General features: G+C 45.1%; 1 protein-coding gene across 1 annotated transcript in view; it reads left to right on the forward strand.

Annotated features, from left to right (window-relative positions):
* The window catches only part of DOCK2 (dedicator of cytokinesis 2), a 1209209-nt gene that overhangs the window by 252685 nt on the left and 944030 nt on the right, over window positions 1-12494 (forward strand). Inside the window, exon 11 of the mRNA XM_069763868.1 lies at window positions 10192-10267. Coding sequence (XP_069619969.1) covers window positions 10192-10267 — 76 coding nt within the window. The remainder of the gene's footprint in view (window positions 1-10191; window positions 10268-12494) is intronic.

Raw genomic sequence — 12494 nt, forward strand, 5'->3', positions numbered from 1 at the left:
CAGGGCGCGTCCGAGGGTGAGTATATTCCTATTAGGTACTTGTGATTGGTCGCGCGAGCGGTCACATGGGTCTTGTAAGATATGAATGCTTCTGGAAACCAGCCATACTGCAATGGTCACTCCTCCACACCATGGGGCCATACCAAAGCTGGTTACCCCTCCATACCAGGGGGTCATACTATGATATACACCCCTCCAAACAGGGGCCATACCCGAGATGTTTACTCCTCCACACAAGGGGTCATACTATGATGAATACCCCCCTAAACAGAGGGTCCATACCTGAGATGGTTACCCCTACTGACCAAATTATAATTAGTTTCAAGGACCCACTAAAAAAGAAACAAATAAGTGCTTTTTTTTAAGTAATACACACCTTTATTAAAACAAACGTGCAATAACCCAACAAAGCATAAATAACCTTAGCTCGCTGGGAGGAGTCCTTGAAGCTCATAAGATCTAATAATAATAATAATCTTTATTTTTATATAGCGCTAACATATTCCGCAGCGCTTTACATTTTGCACACATTATCATCACTGTCCCCGGTGGGGCTCACAATCTAAATTCCCTATCAGTATGTCTTTTGGAATGTGGGAGGAAACTGGAGTGCCCGGAGGAAACTGGAGTGCCCGGAGGAAACCCACGCAAACACGGAGAGAACATACAAACTCTTTGCAGATGTTGTCCTTGGTGGGGTTTGAACCCAGGACTCCAGCGCTGCTCTGCTAACCACTGCGCCACCGTGCCGCCCACGATTACCAAACATAAAGTGAACATAAAATGTACCAATTACTCCCAGCCATTACCCCACTGGCTCGGGAGCACCATAACCACAAGTTCACTTGAACTTCCTGAGGATCCGACAAACCCTTGCCGAAACTCCCCTCCACATTGCACCAGATCCAGAACCATACTTAATACCAAAAGGAGGAATCCATATCCCTATGAATCCCCCAGACCAATTTGTAACTAACTTCAAGGACCCCCCCAACTGCCCGGCTCCAGGTAATCCACTCAGTCTGTGCTATCCACCACCTTAGGTAATATAAAATTAAGCACTCGGTGGGTATACACCATTCCTGCAAATATATGAAGGGGACAATATAAGAATTAAAAGAACATACAATAAAACATCAAAGCATAAAGAACATTAACATGCAGGGAGGAGTCCTTGAAGCTCATAAGATCTGGTGATTACCAAACAAAAAGTGAACATAAAATTTACCAACAATTACTCCCAGCCGTTACCCCACTAGCTCGGGTGCACCACAACCACAGGGTTCCAATGTTCACTTGAACTTCCTGAGGATTCAACAAACCCTTGCTGAAAATCCCCTCTACCATTCACCAGATCAAGAACCAAATTAATTTCCAAAAAGAGGAATCCATGTCCCAATGGATCCCCCAGACCAATTTATAACCAACTTCAAGGACCCCCCCAACTGCACAAGATGTGGGATAAGTGAAGATGAAAACACCAAGTAAGTTTACAACCAAGGTATATTACAGGTTGATACTGGAAAATGTCCCATCATATGGTCAGATACATTCGATGATGGGCAATGCTGTGTTATATGCTGTAACAATAAAGGAGAAGCCGCCTGCTCCTCTACAACAGTTACAGACAGGCTCTCTAATCACCAGCTGCACATACATCGTAAGAAAATATAATATATAGGTCTAGTATAAGCTGCCTGCAGCCATAAGTGTATGTGCAGAAAACTGCAAGGTCTGTGTCCCCAGTCAGTCACACTACCTACATACAATAGACGAGAGACAGGGCTGAAAACTGGGCCCATGATGTGTTCTCCAGAGCAAGGTGCAGCAACACACTAGGAGTGCTCACTCACTGTCTGCCATGACTGCGTTAGTAGTGCCCACTCACTGCCTGCCATATGCTGCGTTATTAGCGCCTAACTCACCATACCGCCATGTGCTGAATTACTCCCTGAATAATTATTGACACCTGATAAAATAAGAGTCTGGGTTAGGGTACTGTCACACAGTGCAATTTTCATCGCTACGACGGTACGATCCGTGACGCTCCAGCGTCGTAACAATATCGCTCCAGCGTCGTAGACTGCTGTCACACTTTGCAATCTACGACGCTGGAGCGATAATTTCATGACGTATGTGCGATGTAGAAGCCGTTGGTTACTATGCGCACATCGTATACGATATATGTTACACCATGCAATCATGCCGCCACAGCGGGACACTAGACGACGAAAGAAAGTTTCAAACGATCTGCTACGACGTACGATTCTCAGCGGGGTCCCTGATCGCAGGAGCGTGTCAGACATTGCGATATCGCTCGAACGTCACAGATATATCGCTCGAACGTCACGAATCGTGCCGTCGTAGCGATCAAAATTTCACTGTGTGACGGTACCCTAAGGCTCCAGGTAATCCACTCAGGCTAGTGCTATCCACCATCTTAGGTAATATAAAAAAGCGCTCAGGGGGTATAACCCGATCCTGCAAACATATGAGGGGGACAATATACAGAAAAAGGAGTGGATATATCAGGAAGGACAGCATGCGACATAATAGGACTAAAGGCTGCTATATCTCCAGAAATAAAGCATGGATTTGGAAGTCATGCACAGATTATATGTGCAACAAGGAAAATAACCTGGAGACCCAGGATCTAACATGTACTCAAAGTCTGTATACATGATAAGCATGCTGCGCAGAGATGGAGCCTTTTCTCATAAATCACATATGTCACGGGTTCCTTCTCAGGTATCACACATCAACAGAGCAAGAGAATAGTGAACAATTCCAAGACCTTTATTTAGGCAAAACACGAAAGGTCCATATATATGATCCATCACACTGAGGATAAAAAATGGTCCATATGCTTCCCCTTCTCTCTGATGTGCTCTGTTCACCTTATTCCACACAAGACTGATCTGTGTCTCACCTCACTGATATTTACAAGTCTCCCTCCTCCTTCACAGGTCAGGAGGGGGAAGGTCTCAGGGGCTCATTGTTTCAACAAGTTAGGTCAACATGTCATTAGCATACAATACAATACTGTGGGGGCTGATATCAGGTGGCAGCAACAGCCATTTAATTCAATTAGCAAATAACTCCTTCTACAAGAGAACACCATGAAAATAAGCAAAATAGAAATATACACAAAATGATACCCACATAGCATATCACACCATCACAACATATATATATATATATATAGTGAGTCACCTGGTTATGCTGGATCTGTACACCCAGCATCATCAGACTGTACTGTAGCAGAGATGAGGCCACATACAGGTCACCAGACTCTAAAAATGGGAAGGGAGGGAATCAGCACACAGCAGCATGCAATGCACAGACATGAAGTGCAGCCTTTTACCATCATATATATACAGTGTATATATACCATCCCGTTACTGCTCCCTCTTACCAGTCCCTGTAACTGCCCAGCTCCACGCTAGCAATAGCAGACACTGTATGTGTCAATGCTCTGACCTATCACACCTATACCCAAAACTTATGAAGACTCTGTATAATACAGCAGAAATGTGATACAACAGCCATGTCTGTAAGGAGGTCACACAGGAGCTGTCTCTGCAGTGTGTGAGGCAACTTGTAACAGACCCATGAAGGAACATGGCAGCTACATGAATCTCTGAGGTAATATTACTCCCAAATAAGATGTAAGAGCTGAGACTACACTAATACATGATGAATGTGGAGTAGTATATCAGCCATGTCTGCAGGGAGGTACACATGAGGGAACATGGCGGCTACATGAATTTCTGAGGTAAAATTGATCCCATATATGATGTAGGAGCTGATACTACACTAATACATGATGTGTGAGGTGAATGTACTCCTATCAGCTATAATGTGAAGTGATAACCCCAGTATTATACTCCCTGAAACTGCAGACATGTTTCCTCCTGTCCATCCTGTGAGAGAAAGAGGGAGAGCCAGAGATGCCTCCCCTATATAAGCCCCACCCTCCTCACTGTAATTCAACAGGCACAAACATCTAAACTCCTTTCTCTTAAAGCAACAACACTCTTGTTTAAAATCTACACCGCAAAACAAACAAAAGCTGCAGGAGTTCTCGGTCCACCCATCTCCAAGTCATGTCCACCTCCGTCTAGTCTCCGGTGGTTTCTTGTCAGCTGTTCAAAACAGCTGACATTCTGGAAAACATGTGGGCTCACCACCGGAGCCCACATCAAAGCTAGGGATACTGACATCGTTAAACTTTTACGCCCGATGTTGGTAAGGGGTTAAACTCTGCACCCCCTCTGCAAACAGCTGTATTTCAGTGAGAAATAAATTCCAAGTTGAAATATGGCTTGCTGTATCGTGTTACCCACACTCAAACAATTCTTTTTTCTGTGAATGAGGCCTGTATGAAAAAAAAGTTATGCTACAATTTGTAAGTCATGTGAGTCGCCCGCCGGGGCCGTGGGGTACTCTGTACCAGGTTCGGTGTTCACAGGGGGATGTCACGGTGGAGACCCGGTCCGTGGCCCTTTTTTCCCCGTTTTCTAGTACATGGTAAAACCAATGGTGCTGTTGAAAGTACAACTCATCCCACAAAAAACAAGCCCTCACATGGCCATATTGACGGAAAACTAAAAAAGTTAAAGCTCTGGAAAGAAGGGGAGCGAAAAACGAAAATGCAGAAACCAAAAAGGGCTGTGGCACGAAGCGGTTAAACAGCTCCCAAATTTTTGCAAGGCTATTTGACAAACTTTGCTTCTTTATTTTGAAAAAATAGAACATGTTCCTGTTTCCTAAAAAAGTGGATAATTTGAGTAAGGCTAGGTAAAAAGTCTTTGTAATTGCTTAGTCAGTTTAACAATAGCAAACCTATTGTAGATATTGTGGATCACGGAAAAACTTTTTTCTCTCCATGTTGAGAAACCATTACTACTTCTTCAAATAGTGATAATTTTTGACAACTTGTGAAAGTTTTTTCTTAATTTGGCAAAGAAAAAACTTTTAATACTCCCCAGGCATGATTTTTGCACCACCACCACTTGTGAAAAATTACAGCATCTTTCTTGTTAAAAATATGTATAATCACCAGCTAGGCAGACATCTGCTCAAGATGATACATATTTTTGGACTGCTTTTGCAGCGTAAAGGTCTGCTATTGCAGTGTGTTGTTAAATTGGCTGTTGTTACTATTGGTTACCATTCGTTTGAACCTAGGGAGATAGGTATAGGTTACATGGACATAATTAAGACTGGATTTGCATAAAAAGGGTTAAAAAGGATTCAGTTCTGTCTTATGAGACTTCAGAGTGTTATACACGTATTTTCTAGTAATTGGTGGCTTTGTACTATTGAGATTTGCGGCAAATTTATTCACTGCAACTCAGATTTTTAGGGAAAATTTAGCAAAGCTTGCAAATTTGAATTTCAAAAGATTTGTCCATCTTTAATTAACATGTCTATTGATCCTGTGATATTATTATTATTATTATTATTTATTATTATAGCGCCATTTATTCCATGGCGCTTTACATGTGAGGAGGGGTATACATAATAAAACAAGTACAATAATCTTGAAAAATACAAGTCACAACTGGTACAGGAGGAGAGAGGACCCTGCCCGCGAGGGCTCACAATCTACAAGGGATGGGTGAGGATACAGTAGGTGAGGGTAGAGCTGCCCGTGCAGCGGTTTGGTCAATCGGTGGTTACTGCAGGTTGTAGGCTTGTCGGAAGAGGTGGGTCTTCAGGTTCTTTTTGAAGGTTTCGATGGTAGGCGAGAGTCTGATATGTTGTGGTAGAGCATTCCAGAGTAGGGGGGATGCACGAGAGAAATCTTGTATGCGATTGTGGGAAGAGGAGATAATAGGGGAGTAGAGAAGGAGATCTTGTGAGGATCGGAGGTTGCGTGCAGGAAAGTACCGGGAGACGAGGTCACAGATGTATGGAGGAGACAGGTTGTGGATGGCTTTATATGTCATGGTTAGGCTTTTGTACTGGAGTCTCTGGGTGATGGGGAGCCAGTGCAGGGATTGACAGAGGGGAGAGGCCGGGGAATAGCGGGGGGACAGGTGGATTAGTCGGGCAGCAGAGTTTAGAATAGATTGGAGGGGTGCAAGAGTGTTAGAGGGGAGGCCACAGAGCAGGAGGTTACAGTAGTCAAGGCGGGAGATGATGAGGGCATGGACTAGGGTTTTTGCAGATTCTTGGTTTAGGAATGTGCGGATCCGTGAAATATTTTTGAGTTGGAGGCGGCAGGAAGTGGAAAGGGTTTGGATATGTGGTTTAAAGGAGAGATCAGTGTCAAGGATTACCCCAAGACAGCGGGCTTGTGGGACTGGGGAGAGTGGGCAGCCGTTTACTGTAATGGATAGGTTCGTTGGGGAGATCGCGTGAGATGGGGCAAAGATGATGAATTCTGTTTTGTCCATGTTAAGTTTTAGAAATCTAGTGGAGAAGAAGGATGAAATAGCAGACAGACATTGAGGGATTCTGGTTAGTAGGGAGGTGATATCTGGTCCAGAGATGTAGATCTGTGTGTCGTCAGCATAGAGATGATACTGAAAGCCGTGAGATTCTATGAGCTGTCCCAGGCCAAAGGTGTAGATGGAGAAGAGCAGGGGTCCTAGAACTGAACCTTGCGGGACTCCGACAGATAGGGGGCGAGGTGAGGAGGTGGTGTGTGAGTGGGAGACGCTGAATGTACGGTCAGTTAGGTATGATGAGATCCAGGATAGGGCCAATTCTGTGATGCCAAGGGATGAGAGGGTCTGCAGCAGCAGGGAATGGTCCACTGTGTCAAAGGCAGAGGACAGGTCCAGGAGGAGGAGGACAGAGTAGTGTCGCTTGCTCTTGGCGGTTAATAGGTCATTGGTGACCTTAGTTAGGGCAGTTTCAGTGGAGTGGTGTGACCGGAAGCCTGATTGAAAGCGGTCGAAGAAGGAGCAGGAAGATAGATGGGAGGACAGTTCAATATGGACATGTTGTTCCAGTAGTTTTGAGGCAAAGGGGAGAAGTGATATAGGGCGATAGCTAGATACAGAGGATGGGTCAAGAGAGGGCTTTTTGAGGATAGGTGTGATTGTGGCATGTTTAAAGCTTGAGGGGAAAATGCCAGTTGTTAGTGATAGGTTAAAGAGATGGGTTAGGGTTGGGATGAAGACTGTGGTGAGGTTTGGGATGAAGTGGGATGGGAGTGGGTCAAGTGCACAGGTGGTGAGATGCGATCTTGAGAGTAGAGTGGAGAGTCCGTCTTCTGTAATGGTGGAGAAGTTGGTTTTGGAGGTGGAGGGCTGGGTAGTTGGGAGGAAGGGTTCTGGGGGTTGTTTACTAAAATTGTCTCTGATGTTCTCAATTTTCTGCTTGAAAAATGAGGCGAAGTCTTCAGCTGAGATGAGTGGGGAGGGAGGAGGTGCTGGGGGACGGAGGAGAGAGTTGAAGGTGTTGAATAACTGTTTGGGGTTGTGAGACAGGGAGGATATGAGAGATGAGAAGTAGGTTTGTTTTGCTGTGGCGAGCATGGTTTTGAAAGCAGTGAGGGACTGTTTGAATGCGATGAAGTGCTCGATGGAGTGGGATCTTTTCCATCTGCGCTCAGCAGCTCTGGAAGCTCGCCTCAGTTCTTTTGTCATGCTGGTGTGCCAGGGTTGTCTGTTGATTTTGCGAGCTTTGGTATGTGTGAGAGGGGCAAGAGATTCCAAAGCTGCAGCTATTGTGGTGTTATATAGAGTGGCAGCATCATCCGCATTGTGTAGGGAGCTTATGTCTGTGAGAGGGAGGAGGGATTCAGAGAGTGAGTGAAGATCAAGGTGTTTAAGATTTCTGCGAGGGTGTGAGAGTTTGTGGGGTGGGGGTTGTAGACAAGGAGTGGAAAGGGAAGAGAATGTAAGTAGGTTGTGGTCAGAAAGAGGAAGAGGTGAGTTTGAGAGGTTAGATAGGGAGCAGAGGCGGGTGAGAATGAGGTCCAGTGTGTGACCATCTTTGTGGGTGGCTGTAGAAGACCATTGAGTGAGGCCAAAGGAGGAAGTGAGAGATAGAAGTTTAGTGGCAGCTGAGAGGGAAGTGTCAATGGGGATGTTGAAGTCGCCCATGATGATAGTGGGGATGTCAGCGGCGAGGAAGTGGAGTAGCCAGGTGGTGAAGTGGTCGAAGAAGGTGGTGGCTGGCCCTGGGGGACGGTAGATGACAGCCAGTTGGAGGTTGGAGGGGGAGTAGATGCGCACAGAGTGCACCTCAAAGGAAGGGAGGATAACAGAGGGTGGCAGTGGGATTGGGGTGAAGGAGCAGTTATCTGACAGGAGAAAACCAACTCCTCCGCCATGCTTGCTGCTGGGGCGGGGTGTGTGAGAAAGGTGGAAGCCACCGTAAGAGAGTGCCGCAGGGGAGGCTGTGTCAGAAGGGGTGAGCCAGGTTTCAGTGATGCCGAGGAAGGAGAGTTTGTTATTGATAAAGAGGTCATGGATAAATGGAAGTTTATTGCAGGCAGAGCGTGCGTTCCATAGTGCTCCAGATAGGGAAATTGGGGGAGTGGGGGCAGGATGAATGGGTATGAGGTTACTGTGGTTGCGAGGACGTGTAGAGGATCGTGGCAGGGGATTAGAAATGAGTGTGGGGATGTGATGAGGAGGGCCAGGATTTGGGGATATGTCGCCAGCAATGAGGAGCAGCAGACAGAGCGTTAGAAGGTGTGAGCTGGATAGGTCATGATGTGGCCGTGTGTGCCTGGCGAGAAAGGATTGTATGTGGAGGAATAGTTCTGTGGAGGAGGTGAGATGACTGGGGAGGATGGAGGGAGAAATGACTAGTTCTTTACTGGGTCGAGGGACTACAGGAGATAGGAAGAAATAGAGTAGTATGGGGGTGAATGTGAAAAGAAACCGAAACATTATAGTGGTTTTCTATTCCTTTACCTTCCAGTCAATTCCAGTCCAATTCTAGTCTAATTCATAGCAATTAAAAAACTGCAATTGAAAAATGCAATTTCTAAGATGGTCAGACACGTCTGGTCAGACTCATGGCTATGAATTTATGGGCACCTAAGGGCTCACAGCTGAGAGGGAGGATGTGGGCGTGTGTGTCTAGAGCACATGTTCACAGTTAAGCCAGGTCATAAAGAGGGGGTGGGGTAGATGGCCACTCAGGTATGCAAGCAAGAAGCAAGGGAAGTGAAATACGAATGGATAGAAAACAATGGGTAAGCAAAGCATACCAGGTGGGAATTATATGCAGTTCACATAAACACACATTGCAGGAAAGGCAGAGTAGATGGACAGCAGCATACCTGTGGGTAGACAAAACAGCTTGATTAGAGGATACAGGTGGTGATGAGGATGATGAAAGTACAGCAGTGATGAATGCTCAAATGCCCCATGGAATTCTAGTCTAATTCATAGCAATTAAAAAACTGCAATTTAAAAATGCAATTTCTAAGATGGTCAGACACGTCTGGTCAGACTCCTGGCTATGAATTTATGGGCACCTAAGGGCTCACAGCTGAGAGGGAGGATGTGGGCGTGTGTGTCTAGAGCACATGTTCACAGTTAAGCCAGGTCATAAAGAGGGGGTGGGGTAGATGGCCACTCAGGTATGCAAGCAAGAAGCAAGGGAAGTGAAATACGAATGGATAGAAAACAATGGGTAAGCAAAGCATACCAGGTGGGAATTATATGCAGTTCACATAAACACACATTGCAGGAAAGGCAGAGTAGATGGACAGCAGCATACCAGGTGGGAATTATATGCAGTTCACATAAACACACATTGCAGGAAAGGCAGAGTAGATGGACAGCAGCATACCTGTGGGTAGACAAAACAGCTTGATTAGAGGATACAGGTGGTGATGAGGATGATGAAAGTACAGCAGTGATGAATGCTCAAATGCCCCATGGAATTCTAGTCTAATTCATAGCAATTAAAAAACTGCAATTTAAAAATGCAATTTCTAAGATGGTCAGACACGTCTGGTCAGACTCATGGCTATGAATTAAGCCTATTGGCTATGAATTAATGATATGCATCATTCCATGAATTCTCAGGGCTGCATTTCAATGCTGACAAGTGCACATGAATTTATGATATTTAAAGTTTAAGAGTGAATAATATTTTTTTCTACTTTTAGATATGTTTTAATTAGTCTGCATTTTAACAACATGTTTAACAGTCATGTTTCAAAAATATTATTACGTTAAGTTTTGACCTTGGAATGTATCCTTTCACCAGTAATGGATATCACAGATGTGATGAAAGGAAAAGCTGAAAGTGATGAAGAAAAGCAGCATTTTATACCTTTCCAACCGTAAGTTTTAAATGTATATGATTTGCTTTTTAAAAATGTATATATTTTTAAGAATTAGCCATTTGTTAATAAAAATAAACCACAAGAGAAGAAAGTCACAACACATGTACGGTGAGGAAAGAGGTATTCAACTCGCCTCTGATACTTGTGCATATCAGGCACCACACTGATGCTAAGTGGTTAATGACGCCGGTCCTGAAGTGCTGCAGCATCTTCCGCCCGTTCATGCCCTTCTGCTTAGACTCAGTTAGGGCAGTCCCACACGTCCAGATAATTCCGGTACCGGAAAAATCGGTACCAGAATTATCCGTGTCCGTGTGCCGGTGCGTTTCTGTGGTACATCAGTGTGGCACACGTGCGGCACACGTGTGCCGCCCGTGTGCCCACTGGGTACCACACGCACCGTGCCAGAGACAGCGCTAAAGTTTAGCGCTGCCCCCGGCACCGTGCTGAAGCCCCATTCATATCTTCCCTGCAGCAGCATTTGCTGCAGGGAAGATATGAATAATAGTGTTTAAAATGCAGATCCAGGTACCCACCCCTCCCACCCCCTGTGCGCCCCCCCCCCCCCCCCCGCTGTGATTAAAATACTCGCCTAGCTTCCGGATCCCTCGCCGCAGCGTCCTCTCCTGGCCGCATCGTCTCCTGTATGCGGTCACGTGGGGCCGCTCATTTACAGTACTGAATATGCGGTTCCGCCCCTTTGGGAGGTGGAGCCGCATATTCATGATTGTAATCGGCGGCCCCACGTGACCGCATACAGGAGAAGCTGCGGCCAGGAGAGGACGCTGCGGCGAGGGATCCGGAAGCTAGGTGAGTATTTTAATCACAGCGGGGGGGGGGGGGGGGGGCACACAGGGGGTGGGAGGGGAATGGACCTGGATCTGCATTTTAAACACTATTATTCATATCTTCCCTGCAGCAAACGCTGCTGCAGGGAACATATGAATTGCGGCTTCAGCACTAGTGGGGGGGACAGCGCTTAATGTAGCACTGTCTCCTGCACGGCACACGGACTGCGCACGGACAACGTCCGTGTGCGGTACGTGTTTTACACGGACCCATTGATTTTAATGGGTCCGTGTAATCCGTGCGCTCCCACGAACACTGACATGTCTCCGTGTTTGGCACAAGGAGACACGGTCCGCAAAAAAATCAATGACATCTGAAAAGATGCATTGATTTTTATGTGTCTACGTGTGTCAGTGGCTCCGGTACGTGAGGAAACTGACACCTCACGTACAGGAGACACTGACGTGTGAAACCGGCCTTAAACAGTAAAAAAAAATGATGAAAGGTGGGCAGTGTAAATCAACAGGGAGCCACGCTCTGAGTCAGGAACCACCCAAGTTCAGATAAGAAAAGTCGATTTATTCAACGCACAACCCTTTTCAAGGATGATCTGTGCACTTCATCAGGTGTTACAAAATGAATAACACTCTCAGAGCTTAAATAGACAGGCACTGAGGTAATTGGTAGATAATTAATTGCATACAGGCTTTAAAAATCTTGAATATACATAAAATTTGAAGGCTTACAAATCATATAAGACAAACCATATTAAAAATCAATAATACACAAACATTATTTTTTAGACAGAGGAGAAAAAATAATAAGTAGGTACAATTCGAATACTCGTAAGATCAAATCCCCCTGGGTAGCTCCACTAGCTCTGTATAAAATTGTTTGACATGAATTGTTTGTATTTATAGACAGAAACCTTAAATTTAATACAGTTATTAATCAGAACCCCAATTAGCTAAGTTATATGATGTTCAATTATTGGGTGTGCTCAATACTAATGTTCACACCCTCTGAATGCAAAGTAGCCAGCTTATATATCTGGAAAGATTCTCTGTTATTCAGTCTCTGTATCCAACCCAGACTGGTCTCCGGTATACAGTGGATATGGAAAGTATTCAGACCCTTTTACATTTTTAACTTTGTTTCATTGCAGCCATTTGGTAAATTTAAAAAAAACTCTCTTTTTTCACATTAACGTACACTCTGCATGTGTATTAAGAGGATAAAAACTTTATTGGGAGTGCTTCTTTAACCATTCAATTGTCCTGTCTAGGGTTGAGCGAAACGGATCGGAAAAATTAAAAAATCGCTGACTTTCAGCAAAGTCAGGTTTCATGAAACCTGACCCGATCCTAGTGTGCGATCAGCCATGAGGTCGGTGATCTTCGCACCAAAGTCACGTTTCGTATGACGCGTTCAACGC

The sequence above is a fragment of the Ranitomeya imitator genome, chromosome 4 (genome assembly GCF_032444005.1).
Source record: "Ranitomeya imitator isolate aRanImi1 chromosome 4, aRanImi1.pri, whole genome shotgun sequence".
In the NCBI taxonomy this organism is placed as follows: Eukaryota; Metazoa; Chordata; class Amphibia; order Anura; family Dendrobatidae; genus Ranitomeya; species Ranitomeya imitator.